At 44.7% G+C, this 16352-nt stretch overlaps 1 protein-coding gene across 1 annotated transcript; it reads left to right on the top strand.

Annotated features, from left to right (window-relative positions):
* Positions 1 to 2792: 2792 nt before the first annotated feature.
* On the top strand, positions 2793 to 13505 carry e2f2 (E2F transcription factor 2). The gene is given in 8 exon segments (XM_079369394.1): positions 2793 to 3637; positions 8751 to 8850; positions 9756 to 9975; positions 10290 to 10451; positions 10535 to 10649; positions 10753 to 10942; positions 10945 to 10959; positions 11539 to 13505. Coding segments are annotated over 8 exon segments (1350 nt in total). The 5' UTR covers positions 2793 to 3361; the 3' UTR covers positions 11811 to 13505.
* The last annotated feature ends 2847 nt before the right edge of the window (positions 13506 to 16352 follow it).

The following is a 16352-nucleotide window of genomic DNA, read 5'->3' as shown; positions in this document are numbered from 1 at the left end:
AACAAACGCTGGTTACAACATACACTGGTTGACATGCCATGTCATCTGTTGTTCACGCACATGAAAATCCAACCTTCCAGTTTTACGTATTTCACTCTTTACTTACACAAACCTTTAACACACTTCTCTTCCTCACTTTGCATCATTTCAACTCCACGTGAACCTGCCTGTTTTTTTTATTTTTTTAAGTTTAGAAAACAGTCAATGTAAAAAGTATACACAATGATAATTTGTTTCTAGACTTATCATGCCAAAGTTAAGTCGAGCTCAATGTGTGTCTGTGCAGCTCACAAACTACTGAAGAAGCAGAATGAGAGTCTCTGGCATCGAGCTGCATGAAGGGTGAGATGCATGAAGAGGTGAAAAAGCTGCAGCGACACCTGGAGTGTTTCACGCACTGACACAGAGACAGAACACACTGTGGGCCTGACAGCAGACAAAATCTCCAAAGCTCCAAGAAGATGAAGAAATGGGACCATGCATAACAAAAGGGGGCGCCATAGCCTAGAGGACTGTATGTGTTCCCTTTGCAGGCAGCCGGGTTTGAATCCAACATGTCGCTCCTTTCCTGCACGTCATTCCCAACTTCCTGTCTGTCTTAGATTTCTGACTTTGTCCTATCTAATAAAGGCATATAAAGCATGAAAATAAAACTTTAACACAAAAAAGATTTACCTCAACAGTAGTTTATTATTTTCAAATCAGATGATATCAAAAAGGATAATTTATCTCTACAGGACAATCTCTACATGTAACTGCTATAACAGCATGTTTCCAATAACTCGTCCTCATACAGATGGTGGGCTGATTGCAGCCTGTGACAACGTCCTGTAAAAACACAGAGTGTGCAGCATCAGCAGAAGAAGAACCTGAGAGGGCAGGAGAAAACTTTCAGCCATGTTAGCACAAAACATTTCACTCGTACTGTGACAAAAAGAAACAAACATCAAGAGTTCACGATCTGTTTCTACTCGTTGTTGTTGTCGGATGTTTGCAAAATCACTTTTAAATAATGTCAATATCAGAAAACAGCTTTCCTGAGTTTGACTTTTTCTATAAATAGTTTTTCCACCGTGAAACTTTTTGAATACACGAGGCAAAGACACAGTTTGGAAAATCATTTACATACCTAAAGAAAAAGAACTTTTAAAACCTGCATCTTTTGTGTTTTTATCAAATTTAAAATTGAACTCGGTAACTCTTTATGCTACAGCCCAATTCAGTTTTCCACCCAGCTCCCAGCTGTCATCTATGAGCTTCTGTTTGAAGAAAATATTCAGGCTTTTTCTGTGTTTCGTTCCAGCTTATATTTTACAACACCAGTTTCTACCAACTGTGAGAAACTTGACAGTTTGACCTTTCAAGCGTGACCTTGTTTGTACTTTCACTCTGAAGAGTTCAACAACATGCAGCATACAGTTTACTTCAGGGTCGTCTGGTTCGATGTTTTTTGGGCAAATTTGACAGGAACAAGATCTGATTCTTGAATTCTATGCCGAAGGTGACTGTACTGTGGTCCACAGCATTTTGTAATAGTGTAAGAAAGAGGAAGACGAAGAGGGTGGGGTGATCTGAGCAGAACTGTGAGACTGTGATAACATTTCTTTCCTGTTGTCATTAATATGAAATAGAAAGCTATCTTCTTCACTCACCAACATTTAAAAGTTATCTTATTTAATCCAGGCAAGCAGTGTCAGCTTTCTGCTCGAGCTCAGCCCTTATTTATGTTTATATTGCAGCCTATATGGAGTCATTAGGGTTGTATGAGGAGTGATTGTTGTCGTAATGATCCTTTCTCGTATTCAGAGCTATAAAGAACTTTTGTTTAACTTGAAATGTAGTTCAAATCGAGGCGTGACAAAAGGCTCGCTTTGGGTTGGGAGTCTTCTTTGCCTGGGCCAATGGGGGTCAAGTCATATGGCTTGGGTCTGCATGGGGGAGGGGTTGTTTTCTTTCAATATCTTATCTGAGCCAATAAGGAAGAGTGCCTCTGACTGAATCCAATTATCGTCTACAAACTATCTCCTGTAGTGCCCCTGCAAAATAAGGCCACGACACACTCATCATATGGAAACCCAAGGTAACAAAAAGATGGCATTTTTTCCAAACTAAAGGACCAAGGATGATCTTTTAAAACAATGAATATTACAAATGAGACATAGGCTAGTATCATTGAACAACAATCTCCCATTACATGCAACAAACACAGGCTTAACTTGATCTTATTGTCACTCATATTCACCTTAGATAGACCTCATTTAGATTTAAGACACTTCCATTTTTTATCTTTAGTGTAAAACTTGGTATTACAATTTTGTGATTAGCTGCAGCAAATAGTTAGACCCTAATTCTGCACATTTATCAATGTTTTTATCAATGAAATGAAGAGATCTTGATAAACTATTTAACGTTGAGGTAGTAAAAATGATATGGTTATTGCTTTTGTCATTGGTTTGGTATGATGCAGGATATGTGTCAGTTTGTTGTTTATCATAGCCTGTAGGTAAACGTCACCTACGTAACATAATGTGTGTTAACAGCAACATTACAACTATGCAATCATTTGTCTATATACACTATTCAAATTCAGAAGAAGTCATTGTGTCCATCTCCAGCCTGTTTATAAAGGAACACTGTGTCCTGAAATTGAGCTACTGTCCCTTTAAGAACACCAAGCCGAGGCGCGTACAACTGTTTTATGCAAATATGACAAGTCGAACGTGCCGTCAACCAATCAGAAATAAGCTCCGACCGCGGGAGATCCAAATTTCGCGGGACGAAGTTTGGCGGTAAAATAGCTGTTCTTTCCCAGCTCTCGTCCTCTTTGAATGGAGAGAGAGAGGAGCTCTGAGGTGGACGGACAGGAGTCACAGACCGGGTCGAGTTCCGCATCAGAAGCTGCCACAACAAGCTGTAAATCTCCCGGTGGGACCTCAAAGCCCTGCTCAAGTGGACTTTTTCTTTTTTTTAAGGCTTGATGTTTGAAGATATTTATTTATAAGGCAGGTATTTTTAAAAAAAAAAAAAGAAATCCTTCAGGAAAGTTTCCCGTGCACTTTGTTAGCGGACAAAGGACAACAACATTTCGCAGTCTGCTGCTTTTTTATTTCACAATAATAAATCGGACAAATTCAGCAGAACTGCACTTTTTGTACTGAATACGAATATTTAAACTTTATGCACCAGTGCTTTTCTGATTGAGTTTGCATGCTCGAAATATAATAGCATACACAGCGTGCAGGGGCAGCATTTATTTTTTGTTACTAATTCAGGCGACATTTTCAGCAGAGCATTCAGCCTTTAGTGCTTTTAGTGTCCCTCCAATCGACTTCTCCGGTTAAATCGAGTTCACACAGGGAACATGATGCGGATGCCTAAAGGCGTCTCTCCGGCAGCGGGTCGGCCGGTCGTCGGGCTGTCCTGCGCCCAGAACAAAATGAAGGTTCTGTCCAGCGGAGGGGTGAAGGCCGAGCTCTTCGGTGCCGGGCTGTCCAGTCCCTTAATGAACACGGTACCGGCCGGATATTTCACCCAGATCTGCAACACCGCCGCGGCCGAACAAAGAGCCAACAGCCTGTATTCAACCCCCCACGGACCCGAGGCTAAACCCATCAGATCATCCTCCGGGCGGCTACCGGTAAACAATCAACCACACACACACACACACGCACACACACACGCACACAAATACACGTTTATGTATTCAATACAGAGAAGTTATGGTGCTGCATGTAGGAGGAATAATCCAACCATGGTTGTGCATGTTTAACATTCTTACATTATTCACATATGCTCTGACGTGATAAGCCACAGAGGGCCCACTGTGTGTCTGCTGCTAGGTGTGTGTGTGTGTGTCATGTCAAAGTTGTGTGACATGTTTCCCCTAAGCCCAGCTGTAACCAGAGAAGACCAGCAGTCACTGTGTGTGTGTGTGTGTGTGTTGTGTAATAGTTATGATGATTATAGTGAATTGGAGGGTGGGGTTGTGTTTGAAGAGTGTGAGGCCCCCAATCTGTCTTTAAAAAAAAAAAAGACAGGATGAGTGGCCCCCACTGTGGGAAAGATGGCTTTCACACATCACACAATAGGCAGACTGGAGGCGGACGCTCGTGTAAACACAGCACATCACTACCACTCTGCATATCTGCTCAGTAAAGCGTCCTGCGAGTCAAAACAAGCTCTCGTCCAAGATGATCCCGACTCACCTGCACGCCGCGTTATTTGTGCAGCTTATTTGTGTGATTACACCCATAAAGGCAGCTGCACCAACCACACCTGTCGTTTTTTAAGGCCGCGCAGGACCTGTGGAACCGGCTCCTGTCGCTGTAGGAAGGAGGCGGAGGGTCGGAGGTCACAAACCTAAACGGCTCATGTATTCCCTCAGGTGTGTTCGAGACACCTCAGAGAAAAACACACCGTGTGTTTATTTCTCTCTTTTATAAAACGCTTCATGATCACCTGCTGTCGCTCGCTACGTTTGGACCTCAAAGCCTGTTTAGGATTGGCTGAATTGCTGCGTGGCTATATGGGTTAAGGGTTTAGACTGTGTCCAGGACAGGGTCTCCAAATCTCAGGTTAACCCCCTGCCCTCGGAGCCTGTGTGCACTAATAGGCCCCTCAAGAGGATTAGTTGGATGTCAGTGGGAAATAGGTTACCACCTGGCTTATTGTGTACCGAGGTGGCCGTACATTACACTTGTGTCACAGTCTGTTACGTTTTACAGGCTTTGTTTACCTGCAGCGTCGAGACCCCCTCATGTGACGGTGGGCTAAAATAGCAACTAGCGGGCTCCTGATAGGGTTTATTATACCGCTCTGCTGCTATCAGAGTATGGTGACAAGTCACAGATAAAGACCCAGAGGAGCTGAGTGTGTGTTTTCACACTGATAGTGCTGCTGTGTCCATGATACCTCGTCGTCCTCGTGCACAGGACGTTCACTGTCATTTCCACCCAGAAGATCTTCACTGACGGGGGGGTGGGGGGTGTGATTCACTTCAGGTTTCAAAAGTCCCAGAGTCCCGTGTTTGTGAAACTTCCTCTGAGCATTTCAGTGAATGAAGTCAACGTTCAGCACGCCGCAGAAAAGCCCCTTAAAGTCTTACAGATGAAACGGCCAGGAGTGGGTGATTTTTCTGAAAGAGTGACGGCGGCACGGTGGGCAGTAAAGAGATTTCTCCTTCCTGCATGAAGAAAAGCTCCACAGCTGTCAGCGCGTGCATTCATTTCTTTCACACTTTAAAGAGACTCAAAGCTTTCCCACCTTCTTTTCTTGGAGCGTCGGGGAAACTGACTCTGACCTGAATTTACCAACTAAAGATGGCCGCACGAGTGGAGACGTTCAGGGTCGTGTCCTGAATGCGTTTCACCTGCTGATCGATGTTCCACCTGTGGAGATGGATGATGATGATGATGATGATGATGCAGTTATCAAACACTTTAATGAAGATTCAAGTGAGGAGTAAGAACACACTGTGGAGAGTGAAGATGTGTGTTAAAATCAGCTCATACAGACAGTTAGCTGATGTGCTGATTAATCGCTCTAAATTATTTCTGAAATTCAACCTGCTGACATGCAAACCATCATTTTCTCCCCCTCTGATTATGAATGATGATTGACAGGAAGTTGATTGACGCACATTAGTTGGACGCTCTGAGTCCATACGTTGGACCGTCCTCGTTGTCTGGCTGGGTTTCGAAGCGTTCTCGCTGACACAGCTGCTTCAGCTGGTGTTCACCCATGGGGCTCGTGTTTACAGGAAGTGCTGCTTCTCCATGCACACGCTCGCTTCCTTCACCTTAAACAACATAAAAACCACATTTCATCTTTACTGGGTGACAGTGTACACACACACACACACACACACACACACACACACACACACACACACACACACACACACACACACACACACAGAACCATGCATAATCCAGCTCTCTGGGGTCACGTGTGTTCAAACACTCAGCCATGAAAACAAAGTTAATGTTCGACTGAGTGTGCCGGCCTCTCAGGTTATTGATCATTCAGACTCTAATAAAAGGTAATGTATGAATGATCGTATCAATGATTGTCATTTAGAGCCGGACGAGTCATCGACTCTGACTCTCCCTGCTCCGTCCACAGATCTCTTTTCTACTTCTTTGAAAAGAAAGGAAGTCTGACCACAAAATGCATCTGGATAAAATCGTCCCTCTTATTGGCTGCTTATGTCACATGTACGTTTCTCCACATTGACTCAGCTTTTTTTCCACCTGGCAGGACGAGATGTAGTTTTTAGTCTCTGAGCAGGTTTCGTGATGTGGGCTACACGGGCCCGGCAGCGTCTACATCCTGGGACTTCTTAAGTCACAGTGTGCTCTCAGAGCCGAGTGTCCCTTCTGTTCCACGACGTCTCCGGTGAGACGTTGGCCACACTGTATGCAATCACCCAAAAAAAACTCTCCCTAACTTCTCTTTTCTCCGTCACCTCATTTTCACCCGGCCTCGGGCCGCCGCGGCCCTGCAGCACAATGTCCTTTTATAGGGGCAGTTTAGCATTTCAAAGCAGACTGCTCCTCAGCAAATGGTCAGACCCATCCTTCTTTTTTTTTTTCCATCAGCTATACAGGCGTTGTTGTTCTTCTTGGGTGTGGTAGTGAGGTGTTTGTGGACAGACTAGGAGAAGATATTTGCAGGCAAACTGCAACTTGCCCGTCGCTCGGCCTGGAATCTCATGCAGCCCCACAGACCAGGCTTGTCTCGTGTGTGTGTGTGTGTGTGTGTGTGTGTGAGTGTGTGTGTTTAAGAGACGATTTCACCGTTGAAGTCTTTCATGTGACTGTGTGTTAAACGCCGCTGTGCACGCAGCAGTGATGGTCCAAGAATGTACAGTGCAGAGAGGGCCTTGGGTGTGACTGGACGGACAGGCAGGGTGAGGTCACAGTGATACAGCCAGGGAGGGAGATAAAGAGTAGTTTTACACCGACCTCATTCTCATTTCATCTGCAAACACTTCAACCTAAACAATGGCTTCTTCTTCTTCTTCAAATAATGCCGTGTAGATTTTCAGTGTCTGTACTTGGAGGAAGGGCCACAGGAAAGTGAAGGGGAGATTTTGAAATATCGTTGACTCACCTGAAAAAAATCCCACATGCAAAAAAAAAAAACGGTGCTTCACACAGCTGCAGCCCCTCGAACACCACGTCAGCTGCCGACCTGAAAAGATGTTCAACATGTAGGTGACTGGAGACGACGAGCTGAACCCTGAACTCCCCCCCCCCCCCTGACTGTTCATACTGATCCTGGAGTCCCGCAGAGCAACCGTACAGCTGTCCTTTCTTTGACACGCTCAAACCTCCTGACTTCTCTCCGGTGTTGGACGACAACTTTTACTCAGCTAAAGCTCTTTTAGAAATGTTCAAACACTTTCTTTCTTTTTTTTTTTCGAAAGCTGCTCATGATGTCAGCGTGGACGTCTTTGTCTCTGTCACAGCACACACTCTCACCATGTCGCTCCAGATGTCGGCGGACAACAGGTGGACATGTCAGGGAGCACACGGGGACAAAGGCGGCCTTGATTACCCCCCCCCCCCCCCCCCCCCCCCCCCCCCACACACACACACACACACACACACACACACACACACACACACACACACACACACACACACACACACACACACTGTTAAAGCTGTTAGCTGGAACCACGAGGTGACGAGCAGGGATTAGGTCGGTGTGTGTTTGAGAGGAGAGTTAGTGGGACGACAATCATCGGTAACCAGATGTTACAAATTACCCAGAAGCCTTTGTGATCAGCCAGCGCTGGATGGTTTCTGTGTGCGGGCACCACCGCCGCGCGTGTGACGAGAATGATTAAAGATTGGCTGCTCAGAGTGACTCGCACGTCGTGGAGTTTGTTAGACACCAGTTGGTCGTTTCTCCGTGTTGAAAGAGAGACGGGGTTGATTTTCACTTTTGTTTTTATGGGCCATTAAAAGAGTTACAGTGTTGCAATAAAAATATATCTCCTTTAAGTGTGTGTGTGTGTGTGTGTGTGGCAAGGTTACAGCGCAGAGAATCACGCATGAATGTACAAAGGCGTTAAGATGTAGTTGTGACATCACTTCCTGCCTCCTGACCCACTTCCTTCTAACAGTCTCCTGAGGTGTGAACGGGGATCAATGCAGAGCCGCCGGTCTCAGGACTAAGGCGAGCCACACACATGTAGAATCATCCTGTATATATGTGTGTGTGTTTGGGGGGGGGCTTGTGTGTTAAGCCTCAGAGGGAGGGGGGGAGAGGTCATTGAGTGGATCCTGGGATTTCCTCGAATGTTGCAGGCAGCCAATCATCCCCCCTCTTCTATCTCCACACACACACGCACACGCACACACACACACACACACACACACATACGCATAACATCAGCCCAGCTCAAAGTGCTTGGGAATGTGTGTGTGTGTGTGTGTGTGTGTGGGGGGGGGGGGGTCTTTGTTCCTGCACTTGAGGGCTGTTGGCACGTTTACGACACTATTCAACGAGCCCTTTGTAGCACTTCTACCAGCATTGATGTCAATGTTTCACAAATGGGCCGGATTTTTTTAACACCTTAATCCCTCAGTTTAGCTTGAACTGACCTTTATGTAAAACGTTAACAGGAAGGGGACGCTCGAGTGTCTCCATGTGATCTCCGTGTGGCAAAGAATGAATCCAGCTCCTGAATCCCGTCTGACTGTAACGCTTCCTTTTTATTCTCTGTCCTCTCGCGTCAGGCTAAAAGGAAGCTGGACTTAGAGGATCCTCTGTACCTGCCCGAGTTTCGCACGCCCAAAGGGAAAGGCGGCATCGCAGCCAGGATACCAAGTCCGAGGAGTGAGTATCAACACAGGTTCAAGAACGGCTTGAAGTAGTGTTCTGGCCTCAGGAGACAACACTGAGCTGGATGGAGCTAAATGTCCGATTTTTCTTTCAACCAATCAGATTTAGTTTATTAAAAAAAGTGCATTTTGGCGTTCAGGTGACCAAAAAAAAACACATTAAAAAGAGCTTCATACACTTTTTTTCAAGGTTTACTTTATTTGTCAATTCCAAAATATGTCAGACATACAGTGAAATCGAAATTATGTTTCCCCCCTCCCCACGGTGCAATGTAGATTAAAAAAATAAGGTAGGTTAAAAAAAATAAAACGAGGTAAAATAAGATAAATAATATTTACATGAATAAAATCTAAATGTGCAAATGTGTCACATTCACATGTTCTCAACTGCTCCACGACCCTCTTTAGGGTCCGGACCCTCGAGTTGAGAAACGCAGCGAGAGGCCTGCGTTGGCTCGATCTCTGCAGAGCTTCTGTGTCAGCTAGAAGAAGCGACAGAAGAGGACACGGAGCAAGAAGCCGTAATAAAACACAAGTCCAGTCTGAGGAACAATGGAGGTGTAATAAAACCTCCTATAATCATAACACGAGCTGTAAAGTACTCCCTAAGTGCAAGGAGATAAGACAGGAAGTTGTCAAATTAGAGTTCTATCGAATGGCACGAGTCCAAAGCGGGCAGGAAGGGTGTTGGGCTGAGGAGGAAGAAGATTGCAGCGGGGACATAGAGTGACGGATACTCAGACTTTGAAGAGTCCAGGGGAAACCAGTCCAATTATTTGACCAGTTAAAAAATGGTTCAGAATACAGAAGAGTGGGTCCGACGTGTTAAAAGCTCAAAAGTACTGAAAGAGTGAAAAGTTAGTCCTCGTTTCGCTAACTCGTCCTCTGCTCGCCTCTCAGCTCCGAAGTCTCCAGGTGAGCGGACTCGCTACGACACCTCTCTGGGCCTCCTGACCAAGAAATTTGTGGGTCTGATCGCCGAGTCTCCCGATGGAGTTCTGGACCTGAACTGGGCCACCGAGGTCCTGGAGGTCCAGAAGAGACGCATCTATGACATCACCAACGTCCTGGAGGGAGTCCAGCTGATCCGAAAGAAGTCCAAGAACAACATCCAGTGGCTGTGAGTAACACCTGAACTCACCATACTGCTCGACGACGGCTTTGAAATGTTCCTCCAACAATTAAATATCCTAGAAATAATATTTGAAGGAATTTACCTGTAAATTAAAAATTCTTAAGTGCACTTTAAAACTGAAACTTTGACCAAAAAGAAAAGAAGCAGTGACACAGTAAAACAGTCTGCTATTTAACCTCAGTCATCTGCCCCCTAGTGGCTGTTAAGGAACATAGCAGTATCTGAAGATGACACTGAATGTTGTCTTTTAAAGCTGTCACATCATCTAACTTAAGTTGTGTTTTTTTTTCTCCTCGTAGCGTCGGCGATGTGTTCGAGGGCGGCGCCGGCGGAGGAGAGAAGGCCTGCGCCCTGAGGAGGGAGCTCGGTGACCTGGAGAGAGAGGAGCGCTCTCTGGATGAACTGATCCACTCGAGCACCACGCAGCTCAAACAGCTCACAGATCACGGAGACAATCAGAGATATCCTTTACATCACAAAACTCCTCGTCTCGTTGCTTTATCGACCCCGTTAACCCTTTCTGATCCTTGACTCCAAACTCTACGTTGGGCTATGTGACGTATCAGGACATCCGATCCATCGGCAGCCTCCGAGACCAGACGGTCATCGCTGTCAAGGCTCCTGCCGACACCAAACTGGAGGTTCCCGACACGGCAGGAGTGAGCGCACATTTACTTTGATTTGTTCGACGTGTTGAAAAGATGCTAAAGCTAAAACAGAAACGATGAAACGCGTCTTTTCTGCCTCTCCTCGTCCTTACAGCAGGGATCGTTACAGATCTATTTGAAGAGTAAGAACGGTCCTATTGAAGTCTACCTGTGTCCGGAGGAAGGTCTCGAGGACGCCAGCCCTGTAAAGAGTGCGATCACCCCCAAAAAGGAATTCCCTCCCCCTCTCTGCACTCCTGCTCCGACCTCCATGGCCCCGCCGAGCTTCAGCGTCAAAGAGGAGCCTGGAATGTGAGTGTGTGTGTGAGACGTACACTGTGTGACCACGTCAGGAGCTAACGGCTAAATGAGTCACCGTACGCAGCGGGTGTGACGGCCACTCCTCAGTCACTGTGCAGGGCAGAAGCTTAACTAAGATCCAGGAGGCAGTTAGCCTAGCTTAGCATGTTTCAGCTAACACGGCTCAGTCCAAGACCCCCCAGCTCATTAAGTAGTGTTGCAAAAGTTACTGCTCATCGCTAAGCTACAGTTTTAGCATATCAGGCTCTGACAACCTGCAGGAGGAAGTATTTACGTAAAAAGGGAAACGACACGTTACTAAATCAACATGGTGTGAAGTCTCACCTGTGGTATAGAACGATAAGTTTTTAGAGCTGAACAAATGTTTAAAAATGTGATCAGCCGAGAGCTCGTCGTGTCGCTCTTTGACTTCTGTTCACGCCGTGTGGAGTCAGTCAGAGTGCTGCAGACTCATACGGATGTGTTGACTGTGTGAGTCACAGATCAAATTAAAAAGGATGACGTCCAAAAAAAAAAGAAAATAGGAGGAGACAGTCAAACACAGTGGATTAAACTTCTCCATGTTGCCTCTCAAACACAGCCAACATCTCCACAGCGCCCTCCTCGGCTGCAGCCTCTGCCTCCTCCTCCTCCCTGCTGGACGTCGAAGGTCTCCTGGGTCTACCCCCGGGTCTGCTCCAGATCACCGAAGACCAGCTCCCTGGCACGTCCTTCACTTCGGACCCCAACACCCCCTTCGTCAGCTTCTCTCCCCCTCTGGACCACGACGATTACCTGTGGAGCCTGGAGGACAGCGAGGGCGTGTCGGATTTCTTCGACACGTATGACCTCGGAGATCTGTTGAAGAGCTGAGGTATAGATCAGCTGTGTGTTTGGGGGGGGGGGGGGGGGGGGGGGGGGATATTTAATGAGGTAGGACGTATCACACTATGAAGCCATCACTCTGTCTTTATGCCATGCTTGTTTTGATTTCAGTAGTTTCCCGGGAGGAGTTGCCTCCTTTTTTGTTGTTTTAATAACGAAGAAATAATTTGTACATATGATTGTAAAAAATGATCGTGACCGTGGAGGTCGGGCGGGGAGATTTACACCGACGCGTGTATCCTCTGAACTTTTAGGAAAACACTGTTTGAAAGCTGGGATTGTTTTAAATTTCCTGCAAACTTTTCAAAATACGCTACAAAGAAAAAAAATGTCTAAAACTCAAACAAGCAGGAGCTTATTATGCAGATGACCATTTAGATTTAAGAGAGTGTTTACAGCGTGACAACTCAGGAATAGTTTTTTTTTCTTCTTCTTCTTCTTCCTTATTTCCAAAGTCTAAGTGTCTGTGCCACTCTATGACCCATAGGGGGCAGCCTTGTATTATGTCAGCTTTAACTGCCTGGCAGCTCTGCAGGATTCAATCACTGGATGAGAGGAAGCAAACGCACCGTTTGTCAGAGTCCTGACCGTCTTCAACACTCGTTCCATGAAGCTGTGAATAACGTACAGATCAACGAGCACCAACACGCTGAGCGCTTTGTATGAAATCAGCTTTTTTTTTTTTTTTAAAAGTTTCCCATGTTTACGTCTGGTCAGGTTTTCTCCCTCTCTTCGTACTTCAGCTTTACGTCAGCCTTGTTCCTGCGTGGTGCTGCATCGTGTGCCAAAATGTGAGACTGTCCGATCCTGGACGTGGATCCAGACGAGCTCACGTCTGATTATGATTCCTCTGGAAACAGAAACAATCTCTTTTTAGCGAGAGCTTCACGTCTCCTCTTGTTGGTTTGGCAGCTTTATTTCAAGCCCCGGTGCTTCTTTGTTCATTAGGGATTTAGTAGTTGCAGAACTACTATTGTATTTCTGAGGAAATGACCCACAAACTAAATAAAATGCAGCCGTCGTGTTGCAGTGAATTCATGTAATTAAGGTTTAATTAGAATAGTGATATTTTCCCCTCATGTTTTAAATGAATTGAACCCTGTTGTTAACGGCAACAGGAAGAAAAACAAAAGAGTTTAGGATTTTACGCCCATACTTGCTCGTCCATGTGTGTTGGTGCAACCTTTTAAAAGTCAAGGTTGTGCACCCGGGTTCAGAGCAACTGTGAAACATTTTTTTAGGCACAGCTGGAAATTTGAATTTGATGCTTTTTTGTTGTTGTTTTTTTTTTGTTGGCTGTCCCTCTTCACTGCAGAGATAAGCTAAGTGTCCTGTCCTAACGAAACTTGAAAATGTGTGTCTGTGTGTGAATTTGACAGCTAGGGAAACGGGTGTGTTGTTGCGTGAGTTTTTTACAATGTAGGTTAGAAAATATGTGAATTCAGAATTTGTGTAGTTATTTTTAAATGAGCATTATTTTTTTTCTGGTATTTGTACATAAGTTGTTTTGTATTTATACCCATTTTTCTGAATTGTTGTTTTGAAAAATTTAAAAACCAACCTTTTTCTACAGTCAGCACAACTGCTTCTTTTGTATGACGTGCAGCACTTCATCTTTTTCCTAATATTGTGTGGTCTGTTTGAAATTATAAAAATAAATACTGAAGCCATGGTTTACATTCACACTTGAGTTTTGGATTTTTATTTCCCCCTTTCTTGTCATGCCAGGAAACTTTTTCTCCTGAACTTTTTTTAAGATTCATTTCTTCCCTCCATGTTCTTCCTGCAACAAAACTGTCCAATCAAATCCAGCAAGCATATGCCGCTAAAGTATCCAGGTAGCATTAGGCTATCCAGAATTTTTCCTTCTGTTCGACCTGACTTCACACAATGTTTTACTTTGGAGCTGTCAGGAAATGTGCTGAGAAATGTCTTGATGGCAGAGTTGTGTGCTAGAAAGGCTTCCGTCCCCCTGAATCCTCAGCAAGAGCTCTGCAGGCTTCAAATCCCAAGAGTTCATTTCCTGTCTCAAACCAGTGAGGTAACAAGATGTGACATTCCCCTATGAGGGAGAATAAGGTCGACATGAAGCGAGACAATGACACTGAATGAACGATGAACACGTTCAGACAGAAAGACAAAAAAAACCCCCATCATTCTTTGTGAGGTGGTTGCTATGGAAACAAGTTCACAAAAGGAAGCCGATGCAGAGGGGGTCAAAGTTCAGTGAATCACTAAGAGTTAGTGAACTGAGAGTAAAGGCTGTTAGTAAGGAAGTTCATTACAAATGTATCTGTGGGCAGTTTTCATCAAGCTCAAATGATGCTTCAAAATTCGCTTAAAATTAGCTTCACATGCTAACCCAGACTTTTATACAGAGTTTGAGATTTATGGCCTATGAAACTATCGAGGTTATGTTTCTACGACAGGAAACACATTTTTTTTATGGCTGCCACAGTGGTCAAATGTTTCCATCCTTAACTCTAACAAAAATATGACTCTCTGCTCCAATGGTTCCTGTTTTGGCTCATGACCTCACTTTGATTTCACTGACTCCAGACGTCCAAAACTAAAAGGTATTTGTTTTCTATCTTAATATTGTTTTTTCTACTGTGTTGCAAGTAAATGTTCATTTTAGAGCACAGTTAGGCTTCTTCGTGTTTATTATCGTGTCCAGAGAAAGAAGGGCTGGGAGGACATTTCAGACAGTCTACTGTGGGCCAAAACAAGAAACGTCCAGAGTCTGTGTTGAATATATTCGTGATCCCATGGTTGGGAAAATCTGCTGTGCTCAGTTTGTAAACTGCAGAGTTGTTTTCTGCAAACTCATTAGTCTGCTTGTGAACCAACATCAGGTGTCTATTAGCTCTAAGTGTCTATGAACATCTGTGACTGGGAACAGCTCATGCGTTTCACCAGAGGTCATAAAACCCAAACGTCAGACACCACGTACACATGCGGAGGCTTTTGACTGCATGGGTTTTTTCATGCTCTCGAAACAGCACACTCTTTCTTCACACCTGTAGACCAAAGCTGCACAAACAAAAGCCTGATGTGAATATTAGCTGATGGCTTGAACTGCAGACATCTCAAAACGCTTCTTTGTGTGCAGGCGTGTGGTTACTGAAGTGGCAGCTGTTTCACGAGGAGCAAGAACCTGTGGCCGAAACACAGCATGTTATTGTTTAGGTACGCAACTGCAGAAGAGACTCATAATGCTGCAATTATTTTTCATGAAGTCGGAGCGGTTAAGTAACAAAGTTTGATGTGTTTAAGGCCAAACACGTTCTCATTATAAGAGCTCCACAAACCTTGAAAAAAACTCTTTGCACAAAGACGCTTTGTAAGTCTGAACAGGTGATATGCCTCCTGGGTGTTATAACAACAGAACCACTTATCCTGTGCATCGATATCAAATGGATAAAAGGAAGTTATTCATCTTGTTAAAGGACTTATTTATAAAAAAAAAAAAAAAAGTGAATGTTATTTCCCTTAGACCCCTGACTTGATGTCTCCTTGAAACTGTGACGTGAGCGTTATGTAATTCTGCATGCACCTTGATGAATATGAATCACAAACAAGTTTGACTACCTGCCTCAAGTGTGGAAAACTTTTTGTTGCCATAACAACGGCATGCTAAAGAAGGTGTCTGTCTGAGGGTGGGTTTTTTATTTTTTCTATCGATCGAGTACGCTGGTGCAGAGGAGGGGACGTGCGTGACGCTCTGGCTCTTATTGCAGGAATCAAAATCATCTTCTTAAACTGTTCTCGAGTCAGATTACTTTCAGTGAAAGCCCCTCCCCTCTTCAAGACACTTCATATGTTTATTCCAGAGGGAAACTAAAGACCTGCTTTAAACAATAAATCAAACCCTCTCTCTCTCTCTCTCTCTCCCCAATCCTCCCCTTTTCAGTCATCCATGTCGACCAGAAGAGGGGGTATTTTACGGTAAGCAGGGGCCTCCTGGCTTGACAGGGGTAGTAAATTGATAGCAGCACTGGTGAAGCTGAGTCAACACACTCAGTGCAGAGGAATATTTTTCAGGAGAATGTGCTGGGAAGCAATGAGGAAATCCTGGCAAGCTGCGATCATTACTGGAAGATGCTGCTACGACCTCTCTGCTGCTGCATGCGTGCGTCACAGCGAAAATGAGAATCTGCTCCTAATTTTCTCCCTCGAATGAGATGCCATGAAAACAAGTGGAAAGCTTGCATTTATCATCAGAGAGTGTAATCACTGTTCGCAGTAGCCTTATCTTGTTATGAGTGTAATAACAGGTATGTGGTATTTATGAAGGATAAAAGATGGTGACAAGGAGGGAAAACAATAGATGACACACTCCAGTTTCTCTCTATCGCTTCCTTTCCTTCCTTTCCTGTCAGTCCAACTTTGTCATCCTCAGTCCCTCCACCTTCCCACTTCCCTTTCTTGAACTTGTTTATTCACTATGTTAGTGCATATGCCTGCACAGACCAGTTTGTTCACTTTTAAAAAAAAGAGAAGAAGAAAAAAAAAGACCCGTGCTGGAAG

Source organism: Symphodus melops (genome assembly GCF_947650265.1).
Source record: "Symphodus melops genome assembly, chromosome: 19".
NCBI lineage: Eukaryota > Metazoa > Chordata > Actinopteri > Labriformes > Labridae > Symphodus > Symphodus melops.
The sequence above is the reverse complement of the archived record's forward strand: the minus strand, read 5'-3'. Positions and strand labels throughout refer to the sequence as shown.